The sequence below is a fragment of the Stegostoma tigrinum genome, chromosome 7 (assembly GCF_030684315.1).
Source record: "Stegostoma tigrinum isolate sSteTig4 chromosome 7, sSteTig4.hap1, whole genome shotgun sequence".
NCBI lineage: Eukaryota > Metazoa > Chordata > Chondrichthyes > Orectolobiformes > Stegostomatidae > Stegostoma > Stegostoma tigrinum.
The window spans coordinates 87,975,010-87,998,819 of record NC_081360.1 but is presented as its reverse complement, the minus strand read 5'-3'; the positions used below and the strand labels follow the sequence as shown (position 1 = coordinate 87,998,819).

General features: G+C 43.6%; 1 protein-coding gene across 4 annotated transcripts in view; it reads right to left on the bottom strand.

Annotated features, from left to right (window-relative positions):
- The window catches only part of tfcp2l1 (transcription factor CP2-like 1), a 56,375-nt gene that overhangs the window by 13,342 nt on the left and 19,223 nt on the right, over positions 1-23,810 (bottom strand). For 3 of the 4 annotated variants that reach the window (XM_048534003.2, XM_048534005.2, XM_048534002.2), the window contains 6 exons: positions 21,649-21,737; positions 16,560-16,608; positions 15,848-15,941; positions 9,366-9,456; positions 7,817-7,923; positions 3,399-3,541 (listed from right to left, as the gene is read on the bottom strand). In XM_048534003.2, coding sequence (XP_048389960.1) covers positions 3,399-3,541; positions 7,817-7,923; positions 9,366-9,456; positions 15,848-15,941; positions 16,560-16,608; positions 21,649-21,737 — 573 coding nt within the window. The remainder of the gene's footprint in view (positions 1-3,398; positions 3,542-7,816; positions 7,924-9,365; positions 9,457-15,847; positions 15,942-16,559; positions 16,609-21,648; positions 21,738-23,810) is intronic. The other variant, XM_048534004.2, reaches the window with a different exon arrangement.

Genomic DNA, 23,810 nt, shown 5'->3' with positions numbered 1-23,810 from the left:
TTTAAGGTGAGAGGTGAAAGACTTAAAAGGAGCTTAAGGAGAAGCCTTATTGCACAGAGGGCAGTGCGCGTATGGAATGAGCTGCCAGAGGAGGTGGGGGAGGCTTGTACAATTACAACATTTAAAAGGCATCTGATTGGGTACATGAATAGGAAGGGTTTAAGAGGGGTATGGGCCAAATGCTGGCAAATGGGACTAGGTTAATTTAGGATATCCAGTCAGCATGGACAAGTTGGACCAAAGGGTCAGTTTTCATGCTGTATCGCTCTATGACTGTCTTACCAACCCTTGTATTACGGACAACAGGTCAGGAATGGACAAGAAGCCTGGGGGATAGTCACACGACTCTTTTGTTTAAAGAGTCACCCAGCTTTAAAGGCTCAGACTTAAAATTTAGCATTTTGAGGGATTTAGCTTGTACTTAAGAATTGAAAGCCCTCAAAATCTGACAGGAATTGTCAATCGTCTTAGATGCACCATGTCATATATTCAGGATCAAATTTATTCTGATACCACATGAGGCACGTTGTAAGAGTTTTGCTTCATACTGTGACGGTGTAGCAACAGCTCCAGTTGAATCTAATTAGTGAAACTCGGGTCGCCTGAAACTCCAGCTGTGGCAAAATTGCTAGCCATTTCTGCTGGAAGAACAGGGAAACCAAATGAAAGAGTACCATGATTGGCCAGAATTCTTTATCGGCAATAACAGGATTAGCCAAACCCATGCAGATTTATTGTATGACTGAGCCAACCAAACAGATCAGAGTTAGAAACACATAAGCATAGAAAATAGCAGCAGTAGGCCATTCAGCCCTTCAAATTTGTTCCAACATTCAATATGGTCATGGTTGATCTTCCAACTCAGCACCCTCTTCCTGATTTCCCCCCCCCCCACCCCCCATACACTTTGATCCCTTTGGCCTTAAGAAATATACCGAATTCCCTCTTGAAAACAATACACAATTTGACCTCAATAGCTCTCTGGGAGCATAGAATTCCACAAGACCATGGGTCATGGGTCATGTCAAAGCACAAAATCACAGGCAAGCCACCATTTGACTTTGGGAACACTGTGAAAGAATATTCAAACACAGCAAGCATGGGATAACCTGAGAGAAAGTTAAAAGTTCAGTTGATCGGATACAAGGTGAATTTGATACACTGTGACAACCCCAAAATCTCTGATGAATGCTGCCTGCTCACCCACCTGTTTTGCCCAGTTAAAGCTACAGATGCAGCACGGTGCACAAAGTTACGCAGAAAACACATCTGACTGCACGACAACACGATGGCTGTGTCTGAAGACAGCACATGGAGGAGAAAAAAGATGACTGCATTTTTCCACAACGAGCTCCCAATGTGCCTTTTACTGGACAAGGACAGGTCATTGTAAGGTGTAAACAACTTAAAAAGTACAGAGATTTTTCACATACACACCGTGTGTTTTCGTTTGGGTTTATGTTGACACAGAGCACGTTTGTCGATAAATGAACACATGAGCATATTAAACACGAATGGAAGCACATCTTTCACCTGTCAAGACTGCTCCACCATTCAATTAGATCATAGTACCTCAGGACTAGTACAGTTAGTTTGGGCTTCCTCCATTATTACAATTTAACACAAATTTAAGGATGAGCCCTCTGCGGTTCAACTTGTCATGACTTTACTGTAAATATAATTGCTTTGTATTTACCACACCCAAATATTAAATCAAAACAAGAAGTCTGTAACCTGTAAAAGCAGCCCGGGGCAAAAGGGTGCAACTGGAGAATCCTAGTTTTAAACGACTAAAACATTGAGTCCTGCAAATGAAGCTGACTCCTGGGTCACAAAACAGGGACCAGCTAAGATCAGTGGTAAGGAAGATTGACCATGTCTTCCGGAGGCACCCCCCCTCCCACCCCCGCACCCCCCAAAACCAACACACCCATAGGAATTCCTGGCAAGTCAGTAACCTCGTGTTTAAATTGGCAAGACAAATAGAAGTCTGAATACAGTAGCTTTCATGCCTACACAAATCTCCAACTGCATTCATTTTGCTGGAACTAAGATTGTATCATTTTCTGATTGGGGACAAGCTGGGCTAAGCAGCAACACATCCAGATGCAAATCATTCTCATCAAATCAGAGTCATTTCTCAGACGCAACGTGCAATCACTGCCCAAAAGCTTATGTTATTCAGAATTTTGTACCGTACCAAACAAGGCATGAAATAAATTCATCTTTCAAAACACACCGTGGCATTTCTCACAACTCTTTCTCTTAGTTCACCTGAGGCTTTATAAGCTCTGAACCAAAACCAAGCAATAAATTGTCAATACCACAACTGCTGTTTTTAATTTTGTATCAGTCAGAAAATATGCTTCAGGGAACATTTGACAAATCCAAGTCTATTCAATGTAGTTTTCTTCAACTCTTTAACAAACACTGGAGAGGACTTTTAATTCAAATAAGTAAAGTTCCTGCAGTGACCAGGTAAGCATATTGGTTCAATAAATGTACGCATCTCTGTCACATGTAGTTTGCCACCACCTTATATTTTTGTTATAATATAATCTTCTTCAAAGGCTTCATATCAAGAACAGATAGCTATAGCTACCATATAATAGAAAGATCTTAGTTTTCCTCCACCAATATGTTAAAATGCCAAATCTCAGTATTTACCTCAGCAAATTCCTCTAATCATCGAAGCACACTTTACCCAACTTACAAGAAGTTGTGAAAAGTAATGTTTGTATTGAGATTTTGGCAACTCCAGCATGATAACCTTCCAGTAGGCCTCAATTTAAACTCTAATATGGGTCAACGATCTCTAGGTAGTTGTTTTTAAATTTGAAGTATGAATAATGAGAGGCCACACCACCTCATAGAGGATATAACCATAATTACAAAGAAAGGAAGGCAAAATTAACGCGGTTAATAAAGTTTGAGAATTATGCCAATTGAAGGAGGAAAGACAGAGTAAAGAAAGTGAGAAAAGATTTCAGTCCAGGAGTGAGGAGGAGAAAATGGAAAGAAAGGGGGGGAAGGAGGAAGGAAAGCAGATGTAGATGAAGGAAAGAAGGGCAAGAGGGGAGGAAAACAGGAAGGAGGGGAATGAGAGAAGAATGGAAGAAAGTTAAAAGTACAGAAAAGAAGAAAAAAGACAAAAGGAAGCAATTTAAAATGTTTTATTAGTCTCCTATTCAGAAAAGCGGAAGTTAAGAGAAACACTCTGGTCAGGAAACACCTAACACATGGAATTCTCAACCTGAGTCCAAATTGATTCCATTCAGGAGTATTCAAACCCAACAGACGATTCCAGAGAAAGAAAAACCTTTTTAAAGAAAAGGTCAAAAATAGGTCGACCGCCATCTCAGCTGCCATTCTGCGCATGGACCTCTCTTGGATCTCACCTCATCACTGACAAGCACGTGGATCCCACAGGGTCCCTGTCTGTAGATCTGGTTAATCTGCTGCGGAGAAATGCTGTACAGATTTGCTATTTTCTCAGTTAATTCTATCGCTGTCAGCTCTTCCAAAAAGATTGCATGGTATACTGGAGGAAACCGGGAAAAAGAATTTCATCACATAAAAAACAGTTCAAATAAGAAACACATTAAATACTTGGAAATGTTTTCCTCTTTGCTTCCCACTTGTCCCGATGTTGATACATATACTGTAGGTGTGTGGAGACGACCATGGAATCATATAATGGTACAGCACAGGAACAGGCCATTTGGCCCATACTGCGCATGTGTAGTCTCAGTAAGAGTAAATCAGTTTAGTCCCATTCAAATACCTTTTCCTCACATCCCTGTAAAACCTTTTGGATAATTCTCTAATCCACCTCTGATAGTCACTGCTTAATCCTGCTCTACCACATTCTCAGGCAGTGCATTTCAGAATTTAACCATCCTCTGCATTAAAAAAAATTAAAATCCTGGTGGTGCTGTTTCCTCTTTTATCAATAAGCTGTTTCCGATTTGCAACTCCTTCAAAAGGAAATAGTTTCACTCGGTCTACTCTGCTCTAAATTTCTCCTGATTTTGAGCACCTCAATCAAACAATGTCTCCAACTTCACTCCTCAAAAAGGAGGACAACTCCATCTTTTCCAATTATTTCACATAGTTAATGATCCTCAATGACCCTGAAACTATTCTTGTAAATCTTTTTCTACGTTGCTTCATGAAGAGTGGTGCCCAGAGCTGAAGACCATACTCCAGATGAGGTTGAACCAGTGTTTGAAAATGGTTCACATTTTCCTTTGTACTCTCATCTTCCTGTTTGCTCAATGTGTCCTAATAGCTTCAACTTGTTTTTCTTGCACAAACACCCCCTGGTCTCTCTCACAGTATAATTTCACAATTCTCTATGTTAACTTTTATCTGCTGTGCATTCACCCATTATCTCTCTCAATGCTTCAAAGCAAACTTGTCAATTTATCTTTAGTGAATACACCACCCTATTACATATACTATCGAATGAGAAAAGTCTTTTCATTTTCTGCATGGAAGCAGCTTTTCTATACGTGCTCTGTCAAAACTCTTCACGTTCTGAAAACTTCTTTTAAATCCACCTTTAATCTTCTCTGCTCTGAGTGAAGAAATCATAGCTTCTTCAGCCTTTCCACATAATTCTACTTCTGGTTTCAATCGAGTAAATTGCCTCTGCACCCTCTCCAAAACACGAACACCTTCATATCATTTGGCAACAAGAATTAGACAGAATTCTCCAACTGCTACCTAACCTCTGCTTCTTAAAGACTGACTAACACAATTCCCTTACTTTTGTACGCTATGCCATCACTGATAAAACCCATTGTACCAGATAATTTTTATAACAACCACCTTCTTAAATGGTCTTTCTGTTCCTTAAAACTGTACTCACTGTAAATCTTCCATTCTCATCGTGCTTCCGAGATGCATCAGTAGAATCACAGAATCCCAACAGTGTGGAAGCAGCCAGTTGGCCCTCGGGTTCATAACCAGACCCAACCCCTCCCTGAAACCCTTTACGTCCCATTGCTAATCCACTTAATCTTCACATCTCGGGACACTATGGGCAATTTGGCATGGCCAATCCACCTAACCTGCACATCTTTGGGCTGTGGGAGGAAACCCACACAAATGTGGGGACAATGCACAAACTCCAAACAGACAATCAAGGTCAAGGTCCTGACGGTGGAATCAAATCCAGGTCCCTGGCGCTGTGTGGCAGCTGTGATAACCACTGAGTCACTGTGCCACCAGTGGCACTACATGAAATTTCACCTGCATGTGGCATTTCACCAGTCTGTCTATGCCTTCCTGAAATCTGGTAATGATCCGTCTCACTCTTTCCAATGTTCATGAGTTTTGTACCATTTGCAAATTTGACATCAAAGTCTACATCCCTTTGCGACTTAATGAAAGTAGCCCTCTTCCACTTTAGTATTTCCATTTTCAATCGGTCCTTGCTCCACTCCTTACTCCAAACCAAAAAGCATTATGATCATGAATTCTCAAATGCTTTCCTCACTTCATTGTCTGAAATGAGATCCAGCATAGCTGCCTCGCTCATTGGGCTGGAAACCTACTGATCATAAAGGTATGCCTGTATACATTTCAGGAATTCTGACCCCTTTTAGCCTTCTACCTTGATATTTAACTCCAGTCTGTATTAAGATACTTAAGTCCTTTAGTATCACTATTATTTTTATACCTTTCCTAAATATGCTGATCAATACTTGCTGCTCCTTGCCAGGCAGCAGAATAGCTTCTCCTATGCTCCCAAAATGTTAACCAAATGTATTTTGTCTTTGGAACTGTCACGCAGGTGATCCAATCTCCAGAATGTAATACTATAGATGATTCACATTCTCACCCTCACCTCCTTTCATTATTCCTCCTAAATGTGTTGCGATCCCGGTAAGTTCCCTTGCCTGCACGTAACTCCTTTACAACCCATGCCTGCAACTTACCAACTTTCTCTGTCACACTGCATGCATTAACACACATACTCTCCAACCATGCTGGAATCTGCTTTTCATTTGACTCTAACTGGTTCCTCTCCTCTGGATTGCTTTATTGCAGTTATCAACTTCCATTTTTGTTGCTTCCCTTGCCATAGAATCTCTACAGTGCAGAAAGGGGCCATTTGGCCCATCAAGTCTGCACTGACCCTCTGATCAGCATCCCACCCACACCATCTCTGTAACCCTGCATGTAACCTGTATGCCTTTGTACGGTGGGAGGAAACCAGGGCACATGGAGGAAACCCACGCGGACACAGGGAGAATGTGCAAACTCCATACAGACAGTTGACTGAGGCTGGAATTGAACCCTGGGTCCCTGGCACTGTGGGGCAGTAATGATGACCACTGAGCCACTGTGCTGTCCCTTATGTTTTCGCTCCACACTGATATCCTCCCACTGTCAAATTAGTTTATACCCCAACCTGACCAATTAGTTTGTATCTTCCCCCACAGCAATGCCTAACTTCCCACAAGGACATTGGTCGCAGCCCTCCTCAGGCGCACCCTTTTACAGGTCACCCAGCAAAGATGTTCCAGCGCCCCAGAAAAATGAAGACCTCAGTTCTGTACCTTTCCGCAAGTAATGAATTAACCTGCTTTATCTTGTTGTCCCCATACTCACCAGCACATGTACCACGTAATTCAGAATTACCACCTTTGATGTTCCGTTTCTCAGTTCGTGAATTTCTAGAGTCTCATGCCTTCTTATACTATTGGATTTAATGTGGACCATGACCTAAGGCTGTTCTTTGCTTGCTAACTACTTCTGTTGGAAATATGTGCTGGGATGCAAACTGAACACAAAAATCTTCCTATTATGCAGTGTTGTCCAAGGATTGCTAATTTAGTTATTATCCTCAAACTGAAATTAAAGCTCAATGGAATTCAGCTTTTGCTTGCATTTTTCTTCTTCAAAACTTAAGTCATGTTCTAAGGCTTTTCACTTCACAAATTAAAAACCGCTCTTTAAAAGTCTTTCCACATTGCAGCGAGGCTAAGCCCCAGTGCCATCCCACTCTTTTCTGAACTTGCCCAAGCAGTCTTTTTGTGAGAACATTACTATCTAAAATAAATCCCCTGGCAAACATTAAATGACCTTATTAAGGTGTTGTACAGAGTTAATAATTCATTTCAAAATTACAACCAAATGTCCTTGACACACATTCCAGCTCAGTTAACCGTGCTGTTAATGGCTGCTTGTATTTTCATTGTGATCAAAAATCACACCCAAATCCTTTGTGTGGATTGGATAGCTTCTGAATAATCATCATAACCATTTAGTTTTACTAAGTAGTCTCTTTTTGTTTGCAAATGTTATACTTATTTTTGTGGAATGTGTTAATTTCATCTATCTACACTGAAATTCTTTGGGCCACTTCTTAATCCTTTCACTTAATTTGTAACAATCTCTGGTGAGCAATTGCATGCAAGTCAGTGCCCTGTCCTGCGCTTACGTAATAATACAGCTTCAAGCAGTTTCATTAATATTCTTATCCTAATGGAAATCTTTGCAGGAGCTGCAATGTGCCTTGCCATATCCTACCATATTCCTGAGGCTGAAATACACAAAAAATAAGAACATTCTCTTTGTTCATGTGCTTTGGAATAGTTTGGAAACTAAAGCAAATTCCCAAATCTAAAAGCAAGACCATTAGGCTTTGCTGTGTTGCTAAGTGATGGAGAAGGGGTATTGGCATTATTGCAGTTGAGGACAGAAAAAAAAAAGATTTTTCAGTGAAATTTCTGACCTTCTTCTGGTTCTGACAGGCTCTCACAAAGGCTCATTCTTGCTAAAACATACCAAGAACAGAACTCACCGCATGAAGGGCTTATTCCCCCAATAGTGTCTTGTTTTTGTTGATGATTATCGCGATTATTTTCAGGCTCCTGACACATGTAGATAGTCAGTTTTGGATACACATTTCTGTGAGCATGAGTATAAGGAGGGGTATTAATACAGTACTTGAAAGCCAAAGTTAATTTCAGACTGCAACATTATTAGGGATAAATAGCTATAATAGATGCAAGTCTAATATATATTTAAGCAATTCACATTTGAAAATAGTCTACAAGGCTAGCAACTGTCAAAGTATTTTTTTGTTAACGTAGCACTACAGGAAGATAAATACTTACTCAATCATAGCCATGCTTGAACTACAAGCGACCAAACAACACTCAGGGGGGCACCTCAACTAGATAATGTCTGCTCCTCTAAACCTGTCCATCTACTTAAGTAAAACTGCCTTTGAGTCAACTTTAAACCGAAGTGCACACGCCATAATACAGAAATATTTGTGAAATTGTTCAAATTGGCAAATGGATTACACTTGAAGGTCTTCATTAGATCTCATGGAATTCTCTGTATTTTGGGACAGTGTTGGTGCCCACTGGCATTCAGCAGCAGCATACAGAGAAAAGGAAATGGAGAAAATAGTCAACAACAGACTAGTATTGGTGAGCATGTGTCAAACAGTGGAACATGAGTCATACAAAAGGCTTTGACGGGCAAGAGAAAACTACCTAGATGTTTGAAGATGCATAGCCTCAAGAGGCTTTAGAACACCTTAGGCAGTTTGGGACTTTTTTTGTTCATTCCACAAGGGATCATTGGCATCTCTCTCTGTTCAAGAAAGACAACTGGTTACAGTTTGAGCAATACCACTCACATCAAGTATGGCTAACCAGGGATCTTGCTCTTACCACTGGCATTCTGGAAAAACTAACAGGTGGATGTTAATAACATGTTTGACCATGTCATGAGGCTCTGTGCATGGTCATCAAGTCTTGGCGTAGGTTTTGAACACTCAGCTTCTAGCCTAGATGTGAAAGGTACTGCCTACTGAGTCAAGAGACGTCTTTAAAGTTCATAGGTCTCTACTGTACGGCAAATGCAAAGATAGCCATTCAAAAAGCTTTACACATAAATTGGGATAATAAAAGTAAATTATGTCAGTTCAATTGAAAGGGAATGGTCTACAATAAAGAACTACAATTCTACACTTCATCGTGGCTTGTTTAAAGAATATTGGTTATTATACCAAGAAAGAGCGGCATGGTGGCTCAGTGGTTAGCACTACAGCTTCACAGCGCCAGGGACCCAGGTTCGATTCCAGCCTCGGGTGACTGTCTGTGCAGAGTTTGCACATTCTCCCCGTGTCTGTGTGGGTTTCCTCTGGGTGCTCTGGTTTGTTCCCACAGTCCAAAGGTGTGCAGGTTAGGTGGATTAGCCATGCTAAATTGCCTGTAGTGTTCAGGGGTGTGTGGGTTATGGGGGATGGGTCTGGGTGGGTTGCTTCAAGGAGCGGTGTGGGCTTGTTGGGCCGAAGGGCCTGTTTCCACACTGTAGGTAATTTTTGGATGACTCACCTTCCTTTAATTGCATTAAAAAGTCTGATTCCATCTGCTGGACCACAAATCTGGATCAAATCTTCTTTAGACATTTTCAACAAGTCTGCACCTGAGGAATTCATTAGAACATGCATGTAAGCATGCAAACTGCGAAGAAGTTAAAGGCATGCTATGTATGGTGGAAGTCTGACCCTGGAAGTAAATGCAAGCTCATGTAAGTTTAATTGAATGCAGCAGACAAAAATACTGGATTAGTTAGGATCTTGTACAAGTGTTCTAAATTTTAGTAAGGTGGGCAGTAACTTCACAAAGCCCAGATATATTTTAAGCATCATGACATCCAGTCCTTACTGCGTTATTTCTACACAATGCACCTTCCGTTATCTTTCAAAAACAATTTACACACAAGCTACAGTTTAGAGTACAGAACATATATTTATTGGAAAATACACTGACGGAAACAATATCATAGCAATACCCATAAATAAAACAAAATACTTTTCTAGAATGAAAATAACATTTACAAATTACAGAAAATATTCAAATGCCTGTTCAAGTGGTGTAGCATCTTCATTCTTAATGTTTAGAAAGAAGATAGAAAACACAGTCCAGGATTTCCCTCTCATACACCAAAACTAACTGCAGAACTAAACTATGGAATTATGCAAGAAGCAATGAGATAGTGAGTGTTAAAATGTGCATGAATCGAGGGTTAATTATGTTGAATGGATGGGATGAATTAGGGATTCATCTCATAAATACAGGAAAAAGGGTCCTTTTGTGGAAGTGTCCTTGAATGGGTCAAGTTCCATCTGTTCCAGAGGTGTGTCATAACAACTCTGAATAGGTTGATTAGGAAAATAAGTAAAATCAAAAGATATATATACACACAGGGTAAAAAAAAGAAATAAACAGAAACATTAGGGTTCTAGTAGTGCAGGAGGAGCTGAGTCAGTGGGAAGCCACTGGAGAGTGGAGCAGCAGCACAGTGTCAGTATAAATCTACCGGGTCTAGGGGATCATGGGCTAGTCAGTAAAAAGCTGTCTGAGGGTGGAGGAAAAGCACCAAGTGATTATAAATCTACAGGGACTCGGGATACTCTCGCTGCAAAACTCTGGAGTGATGTCACAGGGAGGCTGTGACCTAATTGGCTAATAGTAAATCTGTAGTAAGTTTGAAAAAGCATCCAGGGAATAAGTATCAACAAATTTAATTAACTCATTGTAACAAATTATATAAATTAATAAAGTAATTAACTAAGTAGAGATGGCTGGACAGGTGATGTGTTGTAGCTGTATGATGCGGGAGTGGCTGGTCCCATTGCGAACTGCAGTGGCCACATCTGCAGCAAGTGCTGGTTGCTCGAGGCTCAGAGTAGATGAGCCGGAATCAGAGCTTCAGACACTGCAGTACATCCAGGAGGGGGAGAAGTACCTGGGCGCTGTGTTTCACACCTGGTAGATTAAGTCATTAAAATTTGGTCAGTGGCCAGGGACAGCAGGGTGTGACTGTAAGGGAGGCGGGTAGAGGGATCCTGCAGTCAGGAGCAGAGGAACCTCAGCTCTTGACCTTGTCCAACAGGTACGAGGTACTTGCTCCCTGGGTGGATGAGGAAAAGGGCTGCAGGGAGGATGAGCCAACTGACCACTGCACTGTGGTAGGGGAGGCCATTCAAGGTGGGGGGGGGGGGGAGAGAGAAACAGTTAGTAGTTGTAGGGGATCCTGTAATTAGGGGAATAGATGGTGTCCTTTGTAAGCAGGATCGAGAGTCCCACATGGTGTGGGGCCTGCCCGGTGCCAGGTGCCAGGTAAGGGATATCTCTGATCGCCTTGAAAGGATATTGGAGCGGGAGGGGGAGGATCCAGTTGTTGTGGCCCAGGCTGGTACAAACAACATAGGCAAGGCTAGGAAAGAGGGCCTGTTCAGAGATTATCAGGGGCCAGGAACCAAAGTAAAGAACTAGTCCTTAAGTGTTATAATCTCTGGATTACTGCCCAAGCCACATGCAAAGTGGCATAAGGACACAAGAATAAGAGAATTAAAGAGGGGTTCCTTTTCATGGGGTACTGGCGTGACTATTGGAACAGGAGGGATCTATACCATTGGGATGGTCTCCATCTGAACTAAACCAGGGCCAATGTTCTAGCAAAAGGGTAAATAGAGTGGACAACAGGGACCTTAATGTTGAAAGTGAGTAAGTGGTAAAACGCAGTAGGAAACAAAGCAGCAGGTTAACAACTATAGTGCTGGATTCAACTGAGCGGAAAACAAATGAAAGAAATGAAAGGAAAGAAGAACTCAGGAGAGGTTATTAAATTCTCCAGCACAAACACAAATAGGACAGTGTGTTTGGAAAGGATTAGGAATCAAACTTCAAGCACACTGGATAAACGAGCGACAAAGAAAATTGGGACAATTAATACAGGACTGAAGGTGTTACATCTGAATGCATGCAGTGTAAGAAATGAGGGAAGTGAGCTTGTGGCGCAGATCGAAATTGGCAAATATGACATGGTGGGCATCACATCGCTGCAAGGGGATCAGGACTCCGAGCTGAATGTCAAAAAATATACATTTTATCAAAAAGATAAGCAGGTGGGCAGAAGGGGTAGGGTTGCCTTATAAGAAATGAAATTAAATCAATAGTAAGAAACAAAGTCAGATCAGATGGTGTAGAATCTGTGTCAGTAGAGACGAGGAACCACAAAAGATTTTAAAAAAATACAGGCCTCTTAGCCTCAGTCAGGAGCTGAGGTGCAAGATACACACCTTTTCTACCTCCTGGTGTAAGAACAGCAAAGTTACAAATGATTATGAGGGATTTCAATACGCAGGCGGACTGGGAGAATCATGTTGGTAGTGGATTGCAACAAAAGGGGTTTGTGGAATGTCTATGAGATGGCTTTTTGAAGCAGCTCGTGGTGGAGCCACCAGGGGACAGGCAATATGGATTTAGTGTTGTGCAATGAGGCAGCCTTGGAAAGGGAGCTTAAGGTGAAGGAACCCTTAGGAGGCTGTGATCATAATATGATTGAATTTACTCCGAAGTTTGAGAGAGAGAAGGCAGAATCAGAGGTAATTGTATTACGGCTGAATAGAGGTAACTGCAGAGGCGTGAGGGAGCAGCTGGGCAGAATTGACTGGGAGAGGAACCTAGCAGGAAAGGCAGTGGAACAGCAATGGCTGCAGTTTCTAGGAGAAATTCAGGAGACATGGCAAAAAATTCATCCTTAGGGAAAAGAAGCATGGCACAGGGAGGATGAGGCAACCATGGCTGACTGGCGAAGTCAGTGACAGCATAAAAGCAAAAGAGAAAGCATATAATGTGGCAAAGGGCAGTGGGAAACCAGAGGACTGCGAAACTTACAAAGATCAGCGAGGGCACAAAAGAAATGAGGAGGGAAAAGATTAAATATGAGGGCAAGCTAATCAGTAATATAAATGAAGACTGTACGAGTTTCTTTTGATATATAAAGGACAAAAAAGAGAGGCAAAAAGTAGACACTGGACCACTGTAAAATGATGCTAAAGAGACAGTAGTGGGGAACAAAGATGACTAAGGGACTGAATAATTACTTTTTGTCAGTCTTTACGGTGTTACACAAGTAATATCCCAAAAATTCAATGCAGACAGGGGGCAGACTGGAGTACGATGGCCACCACGAAGGAGAAGGTGCTATAAAATCTGAATGGCCTGAAAGTGGATTTGTCACCTGGACCAATTGGACTCCTCCAGAGTTCTTAAGGAGAGAGCTGAAGAGACAGTGGAAGTGTTAGTGGTGATCTTTCAGGAATTGCTGAAGTTAGAGGACTGAAGAATCGTTAACATGACACCTCTATTTAAGAAAGGAGTAAGGCAAAAGACGGAAAATTCTTTTGTGAAGGATGAGATTTATGAATACTTGGAAGTGCAGGGTATAATAGGGCAAAGTCAACATGGTTTCATCAAGGAAAGGTCATGCCAGACAAATCTGTTAGAATTCTTTGAGGAAGTAATGAGCCGGTTAGACCAAGGAGAGCCAATAGATGTTATCTACCTGGACTTAAGAAGGCCTTTGACCAAGTGCCTCACAGCAGGCTTCTGAGCAAGATAAGGGCCTATGGTGTTAGAGGCAAGATGCTAGCATGGATAGAAGATTGGCTGTCTGGTAGAAAGCAGAGAGTGGGGATAAAGAGGTTTTTCTCAGGATGGCAGCTAGTGACAAGTGGTGTTCCACAAGGGTCAGTGTTGGGACCACAACTTCTCACTTAATATATTAAGCATTTAGATAGAGGAACCGAGGGCATTCTGGCTAGGTTTACAGACAATACAAAGCTACGTGGAGGGACAGATAGTATTAAGGAGGCGGTTAGGCTGCAGATGGGCTTGGACAGGTTAGGAAAGTGGGAAAAGAAGTGGCAGATGGAGTACAACATGGGAAAGCATGAGGTCATGCACTTTGGTAAGAAGAATAGAGGTATGGACTATTTTCTAAATGGGGAGAAAATTCATAAATATGAAGGGCAGACAGACTTGGGAGCTCTGGTCCAGGATTCTCTCAAGGTAAACTTGCAGGTTGAGTCAGTAAGAAGAAAGGCAAAAGCAAATTTGTCATTTATTCTGAGAGACCTGGAATATAAAGGCAGGGATGTACTTCTGAGGCTCTAGTCAGGCCACATCCGGAGCACTGTATGCAGTTTTGGGTCCCATTACTCAGGAATGATGTTACTGGCCCTGCAGCTGGTTCAGAGGAGATTGACGAGCATGGTCCCAGGAATGAAAAGCTTAATACATGAGGAATATTTGAGGACTCTGCGTCTATGCTCGATGGAGTTTAGAAGGATGAAGGGGTATCTAATTGAAACTTACAGAATACTGAATGGCCTGGACAGAGGGGATGTTCAGAAAATGTTTCCATTATTAGGAGAGACTAGGACCTGAGGACACAGCCTTAGAGTAAAGGGAAGACCTTTTAGAACGGAGATAAGGAAAAACGTCTTCAGCCAGAAAGTGGTGAATCTATGGAATTTACTGTCATCGAAGACTGGGGAGGCCAGGTCATTGAGTATATTTAAGACTGAGATAGATAGGTTCTTGATTATCAAGGGTTATGGGGAGAAAGGGGTGAGAAACTTATCAGCTATGATTGAATCATGGTGCAGACTCGATGGGCTAAATGGCCTAATTTTTGCTCGTATATCTTCTGGTCTTATGGCTGTTGTGCCATAGTGATACTGCCTCTACTTCTGAGCTAGGAGGCCTGGTTTCAAGTCCCACCTGCTCCAGTAGCGCAGCATAACAGGTTCATTAGATAATAGCCATAAATAGAAGTGGCTCACAGCCAAAATTTAATTTTAATTTTGTAAGCTAATTTGAGAGTTTAAATGCTGATATGGTGCTGCTTTATGGTGTGTCATTTGGTCAGTTAATTAATTTAATCTGATTTACAGATTAAGAAAAAATGAGTCTCAAGGCACAGTTGGGTCAGGAAGTCTGTATTCATGACTCAGCTGCCCTAGAGGTGTGCGTCATTACCTGTGTGGACCAGATCGATTAACAAGCTAAACAGGAGCAAAATCCACTTGCAGTGCAGCGGTAGTGTCCTTACCTCTGGGCCAGAAGGTATAGGCTCAAAAGCCAGCTCTCACAACATATCAGTAAAGAATTTTTAAACAAAAGCATATGAACAGACCCAGGCATGGACATTTGGGGGTTGCTACCATTGAACATGCCCAAGAGGGAAATGCGACACCTAGTCGTTTCAGGTTATTTCAAAAAAGACATTTTAAACAGTGAACATGCTAAAAAGGCAGCATGTTGGCTCAGTGGTTAGCACTGCTGCCTCACAGAGCCAGAGGCCCACATTCAATTCTCAGCCTCAGGCGACTGTCCGTGTGGAGTGTGCACAGTCTCTCCGTGTCTGCGTAGGTTTCCTCTGGGTGCTCTGATTTCTTCCCACAATCCAAAGATATGCAGGTTAGGTGGATTACTCACGAGATACGCAGGGTTTTAGGGTGGGATGCTCTTTGTAGGGTCAGTGTGGACTCAACAGGCCAAATGTCCCACTTCCACAATATAGCGATTCTATGATTTCTGTTACTATTAGTTGAAAGTGCATGATATGCAATATAATTTAGTTACATAAATAAATGAGAGTATATGGGTTAGGTTCCAGTATTCTATCCTTCACCAGCTCGCTTCCTGAATGCTAACAATAAAGTGATTATCTGAGCATCTGTGCGTACTTTGTGAATTAGAAGGATACCTAACAAAGGACATACAAAAAAATAGTGTTCTGCCTTCTGCAACCCTCAAGCCTCCTGCAATAAAGAGGTGGGACAAGAGTATTTAGTGACTCCAATCAGTTCGCGTTTTGTTGACGAATAAGTAAACTTTTGTTTCTGTGTCCAGATTTAATATTTGTGGACACCAGGGATAAGCTATTATTGAAGGCCTTGAGGGTTTCACAAGAGCTTCCTTGAATTCTAGATTTCTTTAGTAAAAATAACAGGCCTCACCTGAAAAATTGAAAAATAATTGGCAGAATGCTGAGAAGCGATTTCTGTGCAGCCACTGCTGTACCTCCTGGCTCAAGGCTGTCGGCAACAGGTACTATGTTGTAAAAAGAACAAGACATCTTCAATTGAAACCTATAACAATAGACATTTCTATAATTTAACATTATAAACAGCCAAAGGTGCATCACAACAGCATGACAAAGCAAACCATGATACAAGCCACAAATGAGATACTAGATTAGAATACAAGAGTGTGGATAAAGAGATGGGTTTTCAAGAGAGTCTTAGAAGAGTGAAATATTGAGAGGGGATGTTGTGGACAGTGAATTCCAGAGTTCAGGGCCCAGGGAACTGAAGGCTGAGTGATTAAACTCAGAGATGCTCAAGATACTGGAGTGGGGGAGTGCAGATATCTCTGTACTGTGGAACTGGAGAAGATTACACCGATAAGAGGAACAAGGTCATAGAGGGATCTGAAAACATGATGAGAATATTAAAATCAAGACATTGCTAAACTGGGATCAAGCGTGGGTTCAGCAAGCTCAGGCCCCATAACTAAAGGGAATTTGATACAGGCCAGAATACAAACACAAACACATCGTCTTGGATATCCTCAAGTTTGTTGAAAGTAAGAAAAGGGGAAATGAGTAGCACATCAGAGTGTCCTAAAAACAGTAAAGCAGCACAGTTACATGATCCCATAAGTACTTACATCAATGCTCAGAGACAGTGGCTCCTCTGGGCTTGTTGCTGTCCAATTTCTGAAGTTACATAACCATAAAGAACAGTTTGAGACTGATGATGCAGCTACAGTAACACATAACTATCAAAACAAGCAATGCAAATTCATCTACAAAGCACGGTCACTAAAGGGCTTTGTGTAAGGCCCAGAATTTAAACATCCCACTTGTTTAATTTTGAATAACTCAAAAACAAGGCAAGATAGTGTCTATAGCTATGAAGCTGGAAAAGCACAACAGACAGCATCAGAGGAGCAGGAAAGTCAACATTGGTTCTGATACTGTCTGACCTGCTGAGCTTTCCCAGCTTCACACCTTTGGCTGTGGCTTCTGCATCTGCAGTCCTTAGTGTCTCCAAGGCTCAAAGGTGGAGTTCTAAAGAAATGAACTACATTGGTGATGTGAATCATTTCCCTGTCATTGTTTCATTAGAACAATAACATTCAGCGATTGACAAATCAACTTCAAAGCAGAACTGTTCCCTCAGTGATTTCCTGTATTAACGAAATATGGCCCCCTCAGCCACATTTAATCCCCAGTACTTTCTAAACTAGCTGCTTTGAGGTAGAATAGCAGTGACACCTGGCCACAACATAAACAAAGAGAATAAAATGTGAGGCTGGATGAACACAGCAGGCCAAGCAGCATCTCAGGAGCACAAAAGCTGACGTTTCGGGCCTAGACCCTTCATCAGAGAGGGGGATGGGGGGGAGGGAACTGGAATAAATAGGGAGAGAGGGGGAGGCGGACCGAAGATGGAGAGTAAAGAAGATAGGTGGAGAGAGTGTAGGTGGGGAGGTAGGGAGGGGATAGGTCAGTCCAGGGAAGACGGACAGGTCAAGGAGGTGGGATGAGGTTAGTAGGTAGCGGGGGGTGCGGCTTGGGGTGGGAGGAAGGGATGGGTGAGAGGAAGAACCGGTTAGGGAGGCAGAGACAGGTTGGACTGGTTTTGGGATGCAGTGGGTGGGGGGGAAGAGCTGGGCTGGTTGTGTGGTGCAGTGGGGGGAGGGGATGAACTGGGCTGGTTTAGGGATGCAGTAGGGGAAGGGGAGATTTTGAAACTGGTGAAGTCCACATTGATACCATATGGCTGCAGGGTTCCCAGGCGGAATATGAGTTGCTGTTCCTGCAACCTTCAGGTGGCATCATTGTGGCACTGCAGGAGGCCCATGATGGACATGTCATCTAAAGAATGGGAGGGGGAGTGGAAATGGTTTGCGACTGGGAGGTGCAGTTGTTTGTTGCGAACTGAGCGGAGGTGTTCTGCAAAGCGGTCCCCAAGCCTCCGCTTGGTTTCCCCAATGTAGAGGAAGCCGCACCGGGTACAGTGGATGCAGTATACCACATTGGCAGATGTGCAGGTGAACCTCTGCTTGATGTGGAATGTCATCTTGGGGCCTGGGATGGGGGTGAGGGAGGAGGTGTGGGGACAAGTGTAGCATTTCCTGCGGTTGCAGGGGAAGGTGCCGGGTGTGGTGGGGTTGGAGGGCAGTGTGGAGCGAACAAGGGAGTCACGGAGAGAGTGGTCTCTCCGGAAAGCAGACAGGGGAGGGGATGGAAAAATGTCTTGGGTGGTGGGGTCGGATTGTAAATGGCGGAAGTGTCGGAGGATAATGCGTTGTATCCGGAGGTTGGTAGGGTGGTGTGTGAGAACGAGGGGGATCCTCTTGGGGCGGTTGTGGCGGGGGCAGGGAGTGAGGGATGTGTCGCGGGAAATACGGGAGACGCGGTCAAGGGCGTTCTCGATCACCGTGGGGGGAAAGTTGCGGTCCTTAAAGAACTTGGACATTTGGGATGTGCGGGAGTGGAATGTCTTATCGTGGGAGCAGATGCGGTGGAGGCGGAGGAATTGGGAATAGGGGATGGAATTTTTGCAGGAGGGTGGGTGGGAGGAGGTGTATTCTAGGTAGCTGTGGGAGTCGGTGGGCTTGAAATGGACATCAGTTACAAGCTGGTTGCCTGAAATGGAGACTGAGAGGTCCAGGAAGGTGAGGGATGTGCTGGACATGGCCCAGGTGAACTGAAGGTTGGGGTGGAAGGTGTTGGTGAAGTGGATGAACTGTTCGAGCTCCTCTGGGGAGCAAGAGGCGGCGCCGATACAGTCATCAATGTACGGGAGGAAGAGGTGGGGTTTGGGGCCTGTGTAGGTGCGGAAGAGGGACTGTTCCACGTAACCTACAAAGAGGTAGGCATAGCTGGGGCCCATGCGGGTGGCAGGCATAGCTGGGGCCCATCTCCAGCACATCCCTCACCTTCCTGGACCATCTCCAGCACATCCCTCACCTTCCTGGACCTCTCAGTCTCCATCTCAGGCAACCAGCTTGTAACTGATGTCCATTTCAAGCCCACCGACTCCCACAGCTACCTAGAATACACCTCCTCCCACCCACCCTCCTGCAAAAATTCCATCCCCTATTCCCAATTCCTCCGCCTCTGCCGCATCTGCTCCCACGATAAGACATTCCACTCCCACACATCCCAGATGTCCAAGTTCTTTAAGGACCGCAACTTTCCCCCCACGGTGATCGAGAACGCCCTTGACCGCGTCTCCCGCATTTCCCGCGACACATCCCTCACACCCCGCCCCCGCCACAACCGCCCCAAGAGGATCCCCCTCGTTCTCACACACCACCCTACCAACCTCCAGATACAACGCATTATCCTCCGACACTTCCACCATTTACAATCCGACCCCACCACCCAAGACATTTTTCCATCCCCTCCCCTGTCTGCTTTCCGGAGAGACCACTCTCTCCGTGACTCCCTTGTTCGCTCCACACTGCCCTCCAACCCCACCACACCCGGCACCTTCCCCTGCAACCGCAGGAAATGCTACACTTGTCCCCACACCTCCTCCCTCACCCCCATCCCAGGCCCCAAGATGACATTCCACATCAAGCAGAGGTTCACCTGCACATCTGCCAATGTGGTATACTGCATCCACTGTACCCGGTGCGGCTTCCTCTACATTGGGGAAACCAAGCGGAGGCTTGGGGACCGCTTTGCAGAACACCTCCGCTCAGTTCGCAACAAACAACTGCACCTCCCAGTCGCAAACCATTTCCACTCCCCCTCCCATTCTCTTGATGACATGTCCATCATGGGCCTCCTGCAGTGCCACAATGATGCCACCCGAAGGTTGCAGGAACAGCAACTCATATTCCGCCTGGGAACCCTGCAGCCATATGGTATCAATGTGGACTTCACCAGTTTCAAAATCTCCCCTTCCCCTACTGCATCCCTAAACCAGCCCAGTTCATCCCCTCCCCCCACTGCACCACACAACCAGCCCAGCTCTTCCCCTCCACCCACTGCATCCCAAAACCAGTCCAACCTGTCTCTGCCTCCCTAACCGGTTCTTCCTCTCACCCATCCCTTCCTCCCACCCCAAGCCGCACCCCCCGCTACCTACTAACCTCATCCCACCTCCTTGACCTGTCTGTCTTCCCTGGACTGACCTATCCCCTCCCTACCTCCCCACCTACACTCTCTCCACCTATCTTCTTTACTCTCCATCTTCGGTCCGCCTCCCCCTCTCTCCCTATTTATTCCAGTTCCCTCCCCCCATCCCCCTCTCTGATGAAGGGTCTAGGCCCGAAACGTCAGCTTTTGTGCTCCTGAGATGCTGCTTGGCCTGCTGTGTTCATCCAGCCTCACATTTTATTATCTTGGAATCTCCAGCATCTGCAGTTCCCATTATCTCTCACAACATAAACAAATGTTTCTTTTGGGATGGTGAATGAGGAAATCAGCCAGCGATTCTGCTTCTCGTCTACAGCCTCTGCTGGGGAGCAGCATTGTCAGAAGCAGGGTGAGGACCATAATGTGAATCAGTGGTGGTCCTGAATAACTAGCAAGACTCAGATTCTGGATTTGGACAGTGAGTGCAGCAACGGTCAGGAAAGGTGAAGATTTTTCTGAAGAAAACTACCTTCAAGTTAGGCAGGGATGGGGTGGGATCAGTGGGCCAGAGGTCAGGAGAGTCAAAGAAATAATTATTATCTCAAAGATCTGGCTTTGGAGGCTGGGAGGAATCCAAACAAACAATCTATACTAATAAAATGTGAGGCTGGATGAACACAGCAGGCCCAGCACAGCAGGTTTAAAGAAAATAATCAGTAATGATCAGAAACTGCCTTTACAGCTGAGGGCAAAGGTTTAATTAGCTACTTTCATTTAAATTTCTATAGTTAATTACAGCTATATTTAGTTTAAATGATATCTACGGACTGAACTTACACATAGGAGACTCCTAAGCAGCTTTGTTTGCAAAGGCAGAAGAATGAATTCACTTCACTTGACATGATCATGCTACACTGCCGGGGACCTGGGTTCAATTCCAGCCTCAGGCAACTGTCTATGTGGAGTTTCCATGTTCTCCCCACTGTCTGTGTGGGTCTTCCCCAGGTGCTCTGGTTTCATCCCATACCTGTGCAGGTAAGGTGGATTGACCAAATGCCCACAGTGTCCAGGGATGTGCACACTTAGGGGGATTAGCCATGGGAAATGCAGGGTTACAGGGAACGGATAGAGGGTTGGATGGGGATTCAAAAGGCTGATTGGCCTGCTTCTTCACTGTATGGATTCAATGATTCTAGGTAGGGCAGATGACAGTGCAAAACAGGACCCGATTCAGGTCACAGCTGCAGAGGTATAGAGTAAACATATCTCAATGATGTCAGAGAAAACAGAGTTAACGCTTCGGGTCCGGTGACCCTTCCTCAGAACAATTCCGCAAAAGGGTCACCGGACCCGAAACATTAGCTCTGTTTTCTCCTCCACAGATGCTGCCAGACCTGCTGAGCTTTTCCAGCAACTTTGTTTTTGTTCCTGATCTACAGCATCCGCAGTTCTTTTGCTTTTTGTTTGATGATGTCAGATTTGTACAATGGTTTTCCTGAAACTTTATGCCTGCCGTTGTACACAGCAACTCACTCGCTGCAACCAGATTATCAGAAATAATTAATCAACAAATAAATAAAAAAAAGACTGATTTTCAAATCTACAATTGCTTCATGACCAAGTGACAAAGGGGACTGTGGTAGAGAATGTGGTACATACCCTTCACTGACACTATCGCTGACAGGCAAGCTGTGGTAACCTATGGAGGGAGTGCTACTAACGTATGAGACATCAGGCCAAGGAGAGCACTGCAAAGAAGAATAAGGAGCATAGTTCAGTTGGCATCTCTTAAAATCCAGCATTGCATGAATACTGTCTCATCATGTAAAAGACGACAGCTTTTCCTCTGATGGGTCATGAGCAGAAATCGATCGTTGAACCTGAAACTGCTGCACTATTTTTGTGTATCAAACAAAGCTAAAAAAGGTTTAGAAACGTAGAGAAGCTAAGAAATGCAAAATGCATTGCTAGACAATGTAGGAGGACAATTTGACAAAGACACAAAATAAATGATTATTGTAAGGAATGCCAGGCTTTATGTGTAGAATCAGAATACAAAAGCAAAGAAAGCACATTGATTGAGTGAAAAATATTGATTAGCTAAAGTTAAGGTTGTCATAGTGTTTTGGGTGCTGCTTCTTAGAAAAGATATTAAAGCTTGCACTGATAAATGGCAAGTCACATTCACACTACCCAAGTGCTAGGCAAAGGCCACCTCAAGTAGGCTGAACGTAATCATCTCCCCTACCCATTAAGTGAGAGTACAAGTGCTGACTGTTTGGAGCTTGGAGGTTACCATTGACCAGAAATGTAACTGGATCAAGCTTGAAAGTTGTCCAGATATTGCTGACGGCTGACAGCAGCAGCTTCACCACCTGAGAGAGCTGTAAATTGCAATCATCAGCAAAGTATGACTACTTCTGACGTTATGTTGGAGAGATGGTCATGGAAGACGGTTGAGTCCAGGATACTACCCTGAGGAACTCCTGCAGAAATGTTCTGACTCTGAGCTGATTGGCCTCCAACAAACATTGTTACCTTCCTTTGTGTCAGGTTTGGCTCCAATCAGTGGAGTTTTTTCTTCTGATATGAATTTAGCCAGGACCACTTGATGGCACACTCAATTACATATTGCCTCACTGTCAGGAGCAGTCACATTCATTTCACCTTGACATGATTAATAAGGAGCAGATTATTTATGTGGTCAATAAGGTAAAAATCTGTCTGGCATAGGTTTATCGTAACAACATAAGAAACAGCAAGGCTACACCATTACGATGGCCATTCAATTTCATAAGGTCTGATTTTGGCCTTAACTCCATTTTATGGCTATCACCAAAATCCTTCATCCTCTTTGCTGATCAAAAATCTGTCTAAATTAGCCTTGAATATATTCATTAACCTAAGTTCCCCGGCTCTCTGTGGGAAGAATTTCACAGGTTAACAAACCTCGGAGAAAAAAAAAGGCCTTTCTTAAATATAACTTGAATGGGAGATCCTTTATCTTTAAAATATGCCCTTGGATTCCCCTGCCTCTCAACATCAAACCCTGCCAAGCTTCCTCAGAATCTTATCGATTGCAATAGATCACCTTTCGTTCTTCTAAACTCCATAACTACAGGCTTAACCTGATCAAGTTTTCCTCTCGAGCCAAACACTGACCTCAGGAATTGGCTAGCCTAACTTCTCAGAATTGCTTCCAATATAAGTACACCCCCTCTTTAACAAAGAAGTCCAAAATTATACACTGTATTCTAGCTGTGGGCTTCCCATTGCCCTGTTTTGTTGAAACCAGACTTCTCTACATTTACACTCTATTCTCACATTCCAGCAATACAACTGCCTTCTTAAATACTTGCTATACCTGCAAGCTAATTCACATACAGGGCACTCAGATCCCACTGCACTGGAGCACTTAGCTCTTTCCATTTATTTAATATAATTTTTTTCTACTCTTCCTGCCAAAGTGGAGACATTCATAGTTACCCATATTATTCTGCATCTGCAAAATGTTAACCTAGTCACGTATTGTAGTCTTTTGCAGATCGTTTGTATCCCCTTCCAATTTCCTTTCCTACCCATTTTTGAACAGTCAGCAAATTTAACTCGAATGCAGTCAATTCCTTTATCCAGTTGCTAGATCATAGGCTGCAGAGACCGCAGTTATTGATCCCTGTGACACTCCACAAGTTTTAAGACCAAATTTTTCCACTTTTTTGGGGTAAGATTTTAAACAGGCTCTCTCTCTCTTTTCATGGCCCACATCAACAAGTTCACTAATTATGCAACTGGCCACAGGACTGGCAGTCTCTAAGTAAATG